General features: G+C 34.8%; 1 protein-coding gene across 1 annotated transcript in view; it reads left to right on the top strand.

The window, feature by feature from the left end:
• EML5 (EMAP like 5) overlaps positions 1-14,948 on the top strand; it is a 167,781-nt gene that overhangs the window by 130,516 nt on the left and 22,317 nt on the right. The window contains exons 25-29 of the mRNA XM_054513829.2: positions 585-761; positions 2,138-2,339; positions 3,224-3,350; positions 12,475-12,553; positions 13,923-14,052. Coding sequence (XP_054369804.1) covers positions 585-761; positions 2,138-2,339; positions 3,224-3,350; positions 12,475-12,553; positions 13,923-14,052 — 715 coding nt within the window. The remainder of the gene's footprint in view (positions 1-584; positions 762-2,137; positions 2,340-3,223; positions 3,351-12,474; positions 12,554-13,922; positions 14,053-14,948) is intronic.

The following is a 14,948-nucleotide window of genomic DNA, read 5'->3' as shown; positions in this document are numbered from 1 at the left end:
TTAGATAGGAGCACTGCATGTCTGTCAAATCTTTTGGAACCTATATGCCTAAGATGCTTGTTGGCAAATTCCTGTTTAAAGAGAAGAAAAAAAAATGTGTTTCCTTTTGTGACTGACAGCATTAGCAAAATTTTTTGATACGGCTAAGGAAGAGAGGCTAAACAAATTGAATATGAAAGTGGCTTAATGACAAGAGAGACTCTAAGTAAAGGTTCTTAATATCCAGTAATGATTAATTGGAAAACAAGCCTCTAAAGTATTAGAAATTTAGACATGAAGTATAGATTGATTGATTATTCTAAGAGCAGAAATGGTCTTATTTATTATCACTGAATCCTCAGCATCTAGAACACACAGTGGATACATAATAAGTACATCTTGAATAATGTTATGTTAAATATTTTCTACAGGAATTGGCAGACTTGGGAAGCTACAAAACCAAGACAACTAGTAATTTAACTGTTATAATTAAAATTTTAATTTTACTTGTGACATATATAACTATAAAGAAAAATATTCAGATTTTTGTTGTCAGTTTTTAAGGTTTAGATATTACAAACTTACAGCCTTTTTTTTCTTTTTAGGTAGAAAAAATTTGTTGGGCATCATGGACAAGTGTGCTTGGTTTATGCTGTGAGGGAATTTGGCCAGTAATTGGAGAAGTCACAGACATAACTGCCTCTTGCCTCACCAGTGACAAAATGATCCTAGCTACTGGGGATGATTTGGGATTTGTGAAGTTATTTAGATATCCTGCAAAAGTATGTGTTTTTCTTTAACTCCCCTAATGATCATAATTATAAAAATGGTTAAGGTAATGCTCTTTCATAGTATTTTGTTGTTGTAATATGAATATTATGTATGTAATATGAAGGATTTAGAATTATATATACTATTTTTGACATTTATAGCTTTTATTTAGAAGTAGTCTTATAATTTATGATCCTGTGCCTTAAGTTATATTGTATAGTGTTTCTCAGTATTGAGTAATATAAATGTCCCTTTTAGAGGAAACATTTCTTTTATCCCTAATGCTAACTTAAATAATTTTGGTATTCATTTGATTAAATATATACCATTAACAGTAAACTCAAACTCTTTATATTTACAGCCTTAAGTTTAAAATGTTTCAACCATGGGACGCCTGGGTGGCTCAGTCGGTTAAAATGTTTCAACCATTAGATCCAAAATACTATAAATACAATACCTATAAAACTAAAATAGACAGCATTGATTCAATGTAATGAATGATGTTATTTTGCTGAAACTAGACTGCACAGACTTTTTGGAGTACTATGTGCCCATGTGGTGAGCTGTGTGATGACTGAATTCTCTTAGTGCTTTCCTCTATTCAAGCTACCGGGAAATATTAGGCTTTCATTTAGCACAAAAATAAAATTCATATATCAAGTCCAGATGCATTTATTTCTTGTCACTGATTCAGATATACAGTTGACGCTTGAACAATGTGGGGGTTAGGGATACCGATCCCTGTACAGTCAAAAATCCGCATATAACCATTGACTCACCAAAAACTTTACTAATAGCCTACTGTTGACTGGAAACCTCACCAATAACAAACAGTCAACACATATTTTGTATGTTGTATGTATTATATACTGTATTCTTATAACAAGCTAGAGAAAAGAAAATGTTATTGCAAAAATAATATTGTAACAATAAGGAAGAGAAAATATATTTACAGTGCTATACTGTGTTTATCAAAAAATATCTACATATAAGGGACTGTGCAGTTCACACCCGTGTTGTTCAAGGTCAGCTGTATATTATAATCTGGCATGAACATAAACATAAATTTGAAATAGGGCACCGAAATCATATTATGGTATAGATCTTAAGTAGCTGCTCATATTTATATTTTTAGATCAGCATTGAAATGAAAACAAGTTTAAAAATTCTCATAGAGAACCCAGGCACCTGAGGAAATACTCCACACATCCCTGTTTTAGGTACACTTAAGTGGCAGAACCTTAATTGGTAAGAATGTGTTCCAATAAAGCATTTATTGGTCAGAAACTTCATTTTCAGCTTTCTAGATGGTATAGATGCCTGAAGAATAGGACCATTTTCAAGTAGTAACATTTCTGAAAGACTGAATTTTTTTTTTCATCTTTAGGGAAAATTTGGAAAATTTAAGAGGTATGTGGCCCATAGTACACATGTCACAAATGTTCGCTGGACTTACGATGACAGCATGTTGGTTACCTTAGGAGGTGCAGATATGTCTTTAATGGTTTGGACAAATGAAATCGAGGGCTATCGAGAAAAAAGGCCTTGTGATAGTGAAGAATCTGATACAGATTCGGAAGAAGATGGGGGTATGTCATTTTAAAATATTTTAATAAAAACACAATTTAGCACAACTGATTTAAACTATAGCAGTTAAACAAGTAATAATAATGTTTGAATAATTGTGATTTTAGTGTTTGTGGTCTGTTTAACACCAAAATTGGTTTTATGCCTCAAAAATAACAGACTAGCATATATTGATGACTTAAATATTCTTCATCTACAAATGTATGATAATCCTACTTTAAGTAAGTACTGTTAAAATAAATTTTATGGTGGGGTGCCTGGGGGGCTCAGTTGGTTAGGTGTCTGCCTTCAACTCGGGGCATGATCCCAGGGACCTGGGATCAGGCCCTGCATTGGGCCCCCTGCTCAGCAGGGAGTCTGCTTCTCCCTCTGCCTCTCCCCCCACTCGTGCTTGCTCTGTCTCTCTCAAATAAATAAAATCTTTAAAAAAAATTGTTATGGTATTGAACCTCATATTTTAAAATGATTTTAATTTTTCCTAATATACAAATAATACCAGCTCATTACAGAAAAATTAGGAAATACATTTTGCAATAAAAATAAACACAGTATCCATAATTTGACCACTCAGAGGTAACGTCTGTTAACATATTGAGGTATTTCCACAGGGGTATTTGCATTTATATACATTATATTTTTTAACAAAAATGATATATTGAATTTATATTTAATAGGCTGTTATCTCTTAGTAATATTTTAAAAACATTGTTGCATATTAAATATTCTATATAATTTTTACTGACTGTAATTTCATAATTTATTATTCATAATTATTTCATAATTTAACTTATTTCATATTGTTGAACATCCTTGTATCCAATTTATAGGATCATAATAGAACTCCTCAGTTGCAACTTAGAGAATAATTCTTATGTTTTGATGGCAGGCTATGACAGTGATGTTACAAGGGAGAATGAAATCAGTTACACCATTAGAGCCTTATCAACAAATATTCGCCCAATGTTTGGAGTCAAGCCTCATTTGCAACAAAAAGAACCCTCAGTTGATGAGAGGTAACAATCAAATTTAAAACTAGATGAAGAAAAATATATTGGTATTAAAATTGAATTAATTGTTTAACTGAATGAATTTTTGTAAAAACTAAGTAGCAGTGGTACTCTTGCATTTTCCAGCTCCCAGCACCTCTTAGAAAACGTGTTTGTCCTTAAATCCTTTTTGGTGGTGACACTGTCTCTTTCAAGTAGTTTAGGGAATATACAAAGTGTCTATGATTAAAGGAATATTATTTGCTAACTTTTATAAATAAATGTGATAGGGTTGTAGGAAATAATAAAATTTGAATCCAATACCAAGTATGTTTTAGGAAGCACCTGAGCAGAGATAGGATTAAATTTTGAAAAGGCATTTTTATCCATGTGCCTTTAATCAAGGGTAGAAAATTTCACCAGGACTGGCTACGTGGCTCAGATGGTTGAGCGTCTGCCTTCGGCTCAGGTCATGATCCCAGCTGGGATCGAGCCCACACTGGGCTCCCTGCTCGGCAGGGAGTCTGCTTCTCCCTCTCAGCCTACTGCTCCCCCTGCCTGTGCTCTCTTGTGCTCTCTGTCAAATAAATAAAATCTTTAAAAAGTAATGAGAAACAAAAATTTTTCCAAGAGGCAAATTGAAGTCCAGCTTCCATTAGAGAATGGGAATTACTGGTCTTTGTCTGGAAGCAGCACATCAGAATTAAAGGCTCTGCCAACAGCAATTTTATAAGGAGAGAAAACTGTTTTAATAAAGTCTCTGAGTTAGACGACAGATCAAGAGAGGAACTGTTAACATCACGTGATGCTTTAAAAACCATTAGGGAATATGGAAGACAGTAAAGAGGTGTGTGGATCAGTGAGTGACATGGACTTCAGAAGTGAAGAATTTTTAAGAATTGATAAAGGAAAGATTATCCAGAAACTGCAGTGAGGAGACAAGAAGGAGTGGGAGGTGGGAACAGCAGTGACCTCTTCTGTCCAAAGATGTGTTGAGGAAAACTTTGTTATGAGAAGTTGGTAAGAATATTTGAGGGAAAATTTAAAAATGAAAGGGAGTTCACTCACACTGAACAGAATTTGTGGAAAATTCGAGTGAATGTCTAGTCAGAGAGAGTAGTGCTGAAGACTCCTGGGGCTCAGCTAGATAGAGATGACAGTACAAGAAAGCACTGGCAGAGGGGTTTGAATTTGCACTACGGACTTAACATTCAGGGAGAAGAATGAAATTGGAAGGGTGAGGTGCATATTCCTGATGGAGAAGGGGGATCTAGAGGGTCTCTGAACTGACTAGCCACACAGGTTCCCACAGAAGTTCTAAGGGGAGTGTTGAGTTATGATGTCTCCACAGCTCCTCTTCCAGGTGCCCATTTGCTGATGAGTACCCAAATAATAGCACTGGCATCACCTTTATGGATAGGGGGTAGGGGGTAGTTGTCCATTTTGTCATCACGTATAAAGAGGCAAAGTATTACATTAGAGAGATGTTTTGGGACACCTGAGTGGCTCAGTCGGTTAAACGTCTGCCTTTGGCTCAAGTCATGATCCCAGGATCCAGGGATCTAGTCCTGCATCGGGCTCCTTGCTCAGCGGGGAGCCTGCTTCTCCCTCTCCCTGCTGCTCCCCCTGCTTGTGCTCTCTCTCTCTCTCAAATAATAAAATCTTTTTTAAAATAAAATAAAAAATTAAAATTAAAAAATAAACTAAAATAAATTAGATGTTTTAAGAAATCTGAGCATACCATAATTTAAATATCAAGATTCAAGGTTGAAGTGATCTAGTGGGAGGCAGCATCTTACAGTGCAAAGAACATGGTTTTGGAGTCAGACAAATGGGTTAAAATACTAATTTTTATCATTTTCCTCTTGTGTCACCTTGAAAAACTATTTGTTGCCTCTAAGCCTCTGTTTCCTTAGAGGTTAAATGAGCCTTACCGTCACTCACTTATGGAGTATTTTATAAAATGAAACAAAATGTATTAAAGAATTTAGGTAGTAAGTCTTTACCACCCCTCCCTGCAAATGAAATAGAGAGTCACCTGAGGGAAATAAATTTAAACAGTTTCTGAAATTAAATATCCACAAAGTAGTAAACAATATCTACATATTTATTAATCAGAGAAATACATGTAAGTTTGCAAATGTGGATGTTCTGGTGAGAATATGTGCAGTATAGTGCTTAAAATTACTTAAATTATACCTCACAGATAATGAAAAGTGAAAAGTGTACTATAGGGAGGAAGAAATTCTAGACATTCCCATAAATCTTTTTCATTTATTTTTTAAGAAAAATATCAGATAAATTAGGTATATCAGAAAATGTGACCAAATTTTAATCTGTAGTCTGTCATTCATGGTAAAACACTTAAAATTCCTCCTTTATTAATAAAGTGACCCAAATTCTGACAGACGGAAGTATTTTTCTGCTCGTGAAAAATGCTTGATGCTTTCATAATCTTTGCTGTTAGCTTGCATTTTTTACAGCTAACATTTTCAAAATTATTTTTGAAATTATTTTGCATTGTTCTCAGTTTATTTTATAATTTCAGCTCTGCTGAATTCTTTTGAAAATGCTGAGGCCGAGTCCAAAATGACTCAGAACTAGGAGTCTTTATTTTCATAAAATGAGAGATTTATCAAAGGAGAAAAAAATGAAGATACTTCTTGCAAAAAAAAAAAAAATGAAGATACTTCTTTTTACCAACTTTGCATAATTTGTGAGGAGATATTATAGTCTATCTATAATGTTTTTGTATTTTAAATAAAATATTGCTATCAAATATGAAACAACATTTTATAAACTGAAAACAAATGCTTGTCAAACATCCACTTAAAAGGTTTTGGATGACATTGGTAACTGCTCTACTTGGTTGGTACTTTTGTGAGGCCTTTTTTCCTAAATGACTATAATAATTTTATGTTTTTCTTTTTGTAGCAAATCTTATGTATATATTTAAAGTAGTTGTCAATCAAACTTCCAATATTTTTTAATAAAAATACTCAGAACAGTGGAGCATAAAATTTAGGCATTTTGTATTTCCTTAGATTTCTGTTGCTGTTTCCTTTATTCTGTTTACTTAACTGCTGCATGTTATTCATCATCAATGTTTCTTTTTTTCCCTTGTTCCTTTCAAAGGCAGGGGGTAGTAAGGTAAGTTTTATTAAATAAGATATTTTATTCCATTATTTATTCTTTGTTCTGTTTTGATCTTTATTATATTTTAAGGTATTGATTTTTTCCCTATAAAACATGGAACTGTATTTGTCAAGAAAAAATTATAAAGTGAACTAAGTCCTACAGAAAAGTTGCATTTTACATGTGCAGTATGTGGGTGCTGCTGAGGTTCTTCATTATGATCACTTGGTTTTATAACAAACTCCAGACAGTTTTAGTTATCCCTTAAGTTTCAGAGGTTTATAAAAATAGCCACACATATTTATCAGTGAAAAATTATGCAGTTTATAAGTCTGTTAGCTTCATTTAATGTATATTTATACTTTCATTTAAAAACATTAACATAGGGCAATGATGATATTTGTATGTTCAATAAAATGGTATATGCATAAAAGGACTCTGTGGGACACTTTTCACAACTAGCTTTAGTGAGATGAACATGTCTTCAGTCAGTTTCTGAAACAGGACAGTGTGGAAAAAGTCTGTTTTAGAAGTGAAAAAAAAAAAAGGTACCAATAGGTAAATGCTGGGAGATAAGGATGAAAAAAATAGATATAAGACCAGATTGTACAGAAACTCAGATATAAGGTACTCCTTAATTTATTTGGTAGACAGCAGCAGAAATTCATTTTTGTTTTAAACAGGGGTGATATGTACAAAGATAGGAGTCTAGGGTGTGATGTGACTTCAAAAAGGCCACATATCTTAGACTATTTTAACAAATAAAACATTCAGATCTAGCGTCAGATCTGAAGTAGCTTATTCAGGAGTGATTTTAAAGGGACACTAACAATTTACAGTGGGAAACACTTTAGCTTTGTTTGAAAACAAAGCTAAGTGGAGATGTAATTGTTGTCTTGGGTGTGGGTGAATTTTATGAAGTGACCTCCCTTTCATAAGCAGTTTTCATAAGAGCTTAGGTGACCATTTGTCCGTCACTGCTACAAAGGGATGTTCTAGACGTGTAAAGAAGTTTCCTGGTTTCAGTAGGAGGGTGGATGAGATCACCTTTGTGATCTCTTCCAATTCTCTTTTGGTCATTATGTTATTAAAGGGGTTCTTTTAAGTTACCTCCTTTACTAGCAAAATCCCAAAGCTAGTATGATCTTGAGTGACTCACTTTGCCTGCTAGGCTGGACTGGCTGACTGAGAAACCCTCCTGGGTTAGAGGAGGGGTTGCTTCACCTCCTTAGACAGTTTCCTTAATAGCATCTCCAGTACGACCAACCTTTTAACTTGGTTGTTACCATTTTACTCCCACACTTAAGAACAAGGATAGGCTTCAGTATTTTGTTTGAAATTCAGAGTGCACTGTAGAAAAAGAAGAACAGTAGGCTTTAAAGTTTACAACATAGAACATGTTCAATTCTCATTTTTCTTTTTTCGCCTTCTTTTGATTTCCCTGCCATTAATGGAATAACTTTAGCCTTCTATGCGGTAATAAATAAAAACAATAGCTCTTTAATATATGCAGTATGTTTTACCTGCATTAAACTTACAAAAATATTTTATTACAGAAGTATTTTACTAGTGTTTTAAATTCAAATCTGTGTTGTAATCTTTTCCCTTTTATATTTGCTGCTAAAAAGAGGTTCCAGGTAATCCTCTCTCTTTGTTATACTTTATGAGACCTAATTTTGTATTTTTATCATCTTTCATATTTACCATTAATGAGCTGTGTTACTTGGTGTTCTTTACCTCTGTTCACAGTTTTCCACGTTTTTCTCCATTAAAATCAGTATCACTGAAACAAATAGCATCTTAATTATTGGATTTCTGCTACATAAGTAATTGCTTTACCAAAGCTTTATTTGTTCAACTTGTATAATTTTCTAAGTTGTATAACTTTATTTAAACAAAAATATATAAGTTATCTTTAAAAAATTAAAATACACTTAACTGTTACACAGGTTTGTATGGATAAAAATTACCTGTTTCTTGCTTGGGTTACAATTAAAGCTGTCAGATGATAACACTCAATGAAGTTCACCAACAAAACTGACTTAGAAGAAAAGCCAAGGAGGGGTTAAAATGGCCCTAAGGAGGGGTTCCTGGGTGACTCAGTTGGTTGAGTGACCGGCTCTTGATTTCGGCTCAGGTCATGATCTCAGGGTCAAGAGATCAAGCCCCACATCAGAGTGTGCGTGGAGCCTGCTTGAGATTCTCTCCCTCTCTAAATAAAGAAATAGGTCCTAAGAGAAACATTTTTAAATGTTAAATATTATAAATTGAATTATATTTATTACTTACATTCAAAACATATGAAAAAGGCTTGAAACCAAACCTTTGTAATTTCTGTAATTTGAAGAGTTCTTTATATATTCTTTTAAGTGCATGCAATTTTTATGTCACCAGCCATGGTTATTTGCTTCTACATACTACTTCATGTCATGTATGAAAGTATTCACTTCTTTTATATTGAGTGTTCAAGATGGAGCACTTCATCCACTTTTATAGATGTGTAACCTGGAAATCCTTGTGAAAATGCAAATATGTTTTTATCCTTTAATTTTATGCACTTAATCACATATTGGATTTTTTTTTCCCATAGCAAAGTCATTTCATGTCATTTTCTGCTTTAGTTGTTACAAATTGAATATTCACTTAAAATTTGGAAGGGGGGGTGCCTGGGTGGCTCAGTCGTTAAGCACCTGCCTTCGGCTCAGGTCATGATCCCAGGGTCCTGGGATGGAGCCCCGCATTGGGCTCCCTGCTCAGCGGGAAGCCTGCTTCTCCCTCTCCCACTCCCCCTGCTGTGTTCTCTCTCTCACTGTGTTGTGTCTCTCTCTGTCAAATAAATAAATAAAATCTTAAAAAAAAGAAAATTTTGGAAGGGGAGTTGATAGCATGATTGATTTAGATCCAGTATTCAGGTTATTAAACATTTGAATAATGGTTATCTGAGATAAAAATAAACCAAATGAGATGGGTTTTTTTAATTAAACAAAGGATTTTAGGAAAAGAGCCTCCACATTTTTTTTTTTTTTGAGTATAGTTGGCACTTAAAGTTACTTTAGTTTCAGGCATGCAACATAGTGATTTGGCAAGTTTATATATTATGCTCTGCTCACTGAAAGTATAGCTACCATCTGTTCCCATACCATACTATTACAGTATCATTCACTATATTCCTTTTTTTTCTTTTAAGATTTTATTTATTTATTTGACAGAGAGAGACACAGTGAGAGAGGGAACACAAGCAGGAGGAGTGGGAGAAGGAGAAGCAGACTTCCTGCAGAGCGGGGAGCCCAATGCGGGGCTCAGTCCCAGGACCCTGGGATCATGACCTGAGCCAAAGGCAGACACTTAACAACTGAGCCACCCAGGCGCCCCCACTATATTCCTTATGTTGTGCCTTTTATTCCTGTCACTTATTCATTCCATAACTGGAAGCCTGTACCTCCCATTACCATTCACCTATTTTGCCCATTCCTACCCCTCCCCTCTGGCAACCATCAGTTTGTTCTCTTATTTATAGGTCTGATTCTGCTTTTTGTTTGTTGATTCATTTTTTTTTTTAATATTCCACATATGAGTGAAATTATATGGTATTTGTCTTTCTTAGTCTGACTTATTTCACTTAGCCTAATACCCTCTAGGTCCATCCACATTGTCACAAATGGCAAGATCTCAATCCTTTTTTTTTTTTTTTAAAGATTTATTTATTTATTTGAGAGAGAGAGAGTACATGAGATGGGGGGAGGGTCAGAGGGAGAAGCAGGCTCCTCGCCGAGCAGGGAGCCCGATGCGGGACTCGATCCAGGGACTCCAGGATCATGACCTGAGCCGAAGGCAGTCGCTCAACCAACTGAGCCACCCAGGCGCCCAAGATCTCAATCCTTTTTAATGGCTGCATAATAGTTGTGTGTGTGTGTGTGTGCGCGCCTTATCCATTTGTCTATCCCTGGACACAGGTTGCTTCCATATCTTGGCTATTGGAAATAATGCTGCAATAAACAAAGGAGTGCATATATCTTTTTGAATTAGTGTATTCATTTTTAGAAGGGATTAATATCCAATAGTGGAATTGTTGGATCATATGGTATTTCTATTTTTAATTTTTTGAGGAACCTCCATGCTGTTTTCCATAGTGGCTGTACTAATTTACATTCCCACCAACAGTGTCCAAGGATTCCTTTTTTTTCTACATCCTCACCAACATTTATTATTTCTTGTCTTTTTTACTTGAGCCATTCTAACAGGTGTAAGGTGATATCTTATTGGGGTTTTGATTTACATTTCCCTGCTGATTAGTGATGTTGAACATCTTTTTATGTGTCTGTTGGCCATCTGTATGTCGTCTTTGGAAAAAATGTCTATTCAGGGCCTCTGTCCATTTTTTTAATCAGATTGGGGTTTTTCTGTTTTTTGGGGTTTTTTTGGTGGTGTGTTGTATAAACTCTTTATATATTTTAGATATTAATCCCTTATCATATATATCATTTGCAAATGTCTTCTCCCGTTCAGTAAGTTGCCTTTTTGTTTTGTAGATGGTTCCTTTTGCTGTGTAAAAGCCTTTTATTTTGATGTAGTCCCAAAGTTTATTTTTGCTTTTGTTTCCCTTGCCTTAGGAGATATACCTAGAAAAATGTTGCTGTGGCTGGTGGCAAAGAAATTGGTTGAAAATTGGTCCAGTTCTTTTACATGTAACTGTCTAGTTTTCCCAGCATCATTTATTGAAAAACGGTCTTTTCTCCATTGCATATTCTTGCCTCCTTTGTTCATAGATTGATTAATTGACCATATAACCATAGGTTTATTTCTGGGTTCTTTATCCTGTTCCATTGATCTAGATGTCTGTTTTTGTGCCAGTTCCCTATTGTTTTGATTACTGTAGCTTTGTAATATAGCTTGAAATCTGGAATTGTGATACTTCCAGCTTTGTTTTTCTATCTCAAGATTGCTTTGGCTATTTGGGGTCTTTTGTGGTTCCATACAAATTTTAGTATTATTCTAGTTTTGTGGAAAATGCTGTTGGCATCTGGATAAGAATTGCATTGAATCTGTAGATTGCTTTGGGTAGCATGGACATTTTAACAGTATTAATGCTTTCAGTCCATGAATATGGAATGTCTTTCCATTTGTGTCATCTTCAGTTTCTTTCATCAGTGTTTTATAGTTTTCAGAGTCCTTCACCTGTTTGGTTGAGTTTATTCCTAGGCATTTTAAGAGCCTCCACATTTAAATGATTCAAAATGGGAACTCTGTACACCTAATGGGACATTATAAATAGATCCTGAACTAGCAGTGGAAACAGAGAAGAGGGGGCTAGATGTGAGAGCTACTCTCTAGGTGAAGTTGATGAATGTTTAGTGAATAATGAGAATAGAGAAGAAGAGAAGGAGTTGAAGGCAATAGTAAGTAATATAATTACCTTTTAGAGAGTGTTGTATGATTTATAAGTTTATGTAACTGTAAAATGTTTGATTGACTTGACTTCACTAGAGACTTCAGGAAGAAGGGAAGGTAAAGGGCCTGGTGGAGCAAGTAATGAGTACAAATTTGAATTCCGACATAATTTATATTGCCAACAGTATAGAAAGTTCATAACAATATTTTCAAAATTCAAGATGAATGTATTGAACACCTGCCATGTGCAAGATACTGTGGTAGACACTTTAGAGCAGTAATCTAGGCTTTGTTATAATGCATCCCATCAAGAAGTTTTTGAGTATGTTAAACTAACATTTGTATATTTATCTATAAACAGTCTGCTCTTGTGCTAATATGTTATTTACATTATGAAACATACACCAAAGAAGTTAAAATAAAATGAATTAAAGTTCTAATATCTTCTTTCCACCTTCTGGCTTTAGAAGATATCAAGATAAAGAGGGCACGGTCTAGTGAGGAACACAGATTGGGTTCATTTTTGTGAAGGTGTGTCAGACCTCTCTGTCCAGTGGGCAGGTGAGGGAGGCTCAGTGAAGGCGCCTGATAATGGATGCCTTTCCTCATTCCCACTTTCCCGTTTCAGGCCCCCTGTGAGCAGAGCCCCACCAAGGCCAGAAAAACTCCAGACAAACAATGTTGGCAAGAAAAAGAGACCTATAGAGGTAAGGAGAACCCCTTCCCCAGTGTTAACTTGTGCTTTAAAATGTATTCAGAATTCATTCCATTCCCTTCTTGTAAGGCAGCCAAATCTTGTCATTAGGTTTTATGAAAATAAACATACTGAATAATCTTTTTTTAAAATTTTGTTTTTAAGTAATCTGTACACCCACATGGGACTCGAACCCCAAGATGAAGTTACATGCTCTACCGACTGAGCAAGCCAGGTGTCCCTGAGAATCTTTTTTGTTTGGTCATAAAATTTTGATTGCCTAGTTGTCAAGTCTGAGTTTTGGATTGATATCCTTCGTTTCTTTGTATTTATATTAGTCTTTTTTTTTTTTAAAGTTTTCCATGAATAATACCCTGAATTGAACTCTCAGACAACTGGTAAATATAAATATATGTGAAAGATCTATGGCTTATAGAAGTGCAGGTACCTTGGCAGTGCCTTATACTTAGTGGTTTGAATTTATAAGTCAAAATTTATACCCCGTGTGATCTGTTCACTGTAGGGTTCAGTGAAGGCTCTACTTTCAAACAAAGGAACTTACCACAATAATTGAGCAAGAAAGTTCTCCCAGGCTCTTAATTCCAGTATCAGCAGCCACAAGCAAACTGCTAAATCAGATAAAAAATGAGGCCTAAATCTGTGGGATAGTGATTGTTGTACTCATTACCCCACGAAGCCCACAAGGTCAAAGAAAAGGGACACTTTCAGTGGCAGATTACCTGCTAGAACTTTAGCATGAGTTATCAGAGATGGTGTACTTAGTTTTCTGCACCAACGCTGATATACTCTTTGGCATCTCAAATGTACAGCACTTGGACATAATGTATTCTGAGTTATATATGCAGATTACGTATTTTTACTAACAGTACAAATCAAAATAATAATTCTTTTGGACACAAGAAGTATCTCAGTGTTTAACACATGAACTCTTTTTTTTTTTAAGATTTTATTTATTCATTTGAGAGAGAGCACAAACAGGGGGAAAGGCAGACGCAGACTCCCAGCTGATCTGGGAGCCCAACATGTGGCTCGATCCCAAGACCTGGAGGTCATGACCTGAGCCGAAGGCAGATGCTTAACCAAATGAGCCATCCAGGCACCCCAACACATTCTTGAAGTCAAATGACCTTGTGATTCTCTTTTCCTTTTCTATAACTTCATGTAGGAAAGTATAGAGTGTGTGTTTCAGCTGCCCAAAGCACATTACGGAGAAGTTTGTCTACTTAATTTTGTATTATTTGAAGTTTGTAAAACATCAAAATGCATCCTCCATTTTGACTGATGATACCAATATTATATACAAAAATAATGGTGAACATTTAGAGATAAGGAATTGTATAATGGTTTTATTGTTGTTATAGGACCTTGTGTTGGAGCTTGTTTTTGGCTATCGAGGAAGAGACTGTAGGAATAATGTTCACTATCTAAATGATGGTGATGATATAATTTATCACACTGCATCCGTTGGAATTTTGCATAATGTTGCTACAGGTAGGAAACTCTGATTCTCCATCTTCCACCTTTTTTTACTTTAGAATTCACTTATTTATAACCTTACATTTCTTTGTTAAAGCTATAAATAATTAAATTACATAAGTCCAGAATATATTTCATACTATTGACTTTTCTAGTAATATTTCAAATAACCAAACTTATAGTCTTAAGAATGTATAACACAGCAGAAAAGGATTTCATAATGAAAAGTACTCATAGGTCTCTATTAGTAAAGTGAAGGTTTACTATACATTGAAACCATGTTTTATAATGAAACCATTTGTAACTTTATTTCCTAACCTTAACATGAAAATGGATGGTTTAGTGGTTGTCTCTTTTAGGTAATGATTAAAAGTAGCATGTTGGGCGAGTGATTGCTGGGGAGTGGGGTGAAGTGGGCAGTGTTCTTACTGAGGCCTTGGAAAGCCAAGGAAGATAATAAGAAAGCTGTTTCCCTGTGGCTCTACTGTGGTGATACTTTGTTTGATTCATAGTGAGAAAATATTTCTTGATTTTTATTTAACTGATTGGATTGTTGAAAAGCAAATAAAGTTCTCTTATGATTTGATGACCAATGATGTATAATCCTACTAGTGACATTCACTAATTTTGAATTGTTTTCTTATATGTAATTATAAACTTCATAAAGTCTAAGGTTGGAATAAAAATAGAGATTATTTAGTTCAAACATTCCTGGCTTTTTCCTCTGATAGCTTCACTCTGAATAGGTAAAGAATAGATTATGTGAGTCCTAATCCCCCATGCCTATTCTGTATTAATCATTAATATGATAGTCCTATTTTGGTTTCCTAAAGAAAAGGATTCACCAAGATCACACAGTAATCAGTGGTGATTTTCAGTTTAATAATTTGGGTCATTTAAAAAATACTTAG

The sequence above is a fragment of the Mirounga angustirostris genome, unplaced genomic scaffold (assembly GCF_029215605.1).
Source record: "Mirounga angustirostris isolate CCGP_5_RB_7025 unplaced genomic scaffold, mMirAng1.0.hap1 SCAF_9, whole genome shotgun sequence".
Classification (NCBI taxonomy): Eukaryota; Metazoa; Chordata; class Mammalia; order Carnivora; family Phocidae; genus Mirounga; species Mirounga angustirostris.
The sequence above is the reverse complement of the archived record's forward strand: the minus strand, read 5'-3'. Positions and strand labels throughout refer to the sequence as shown.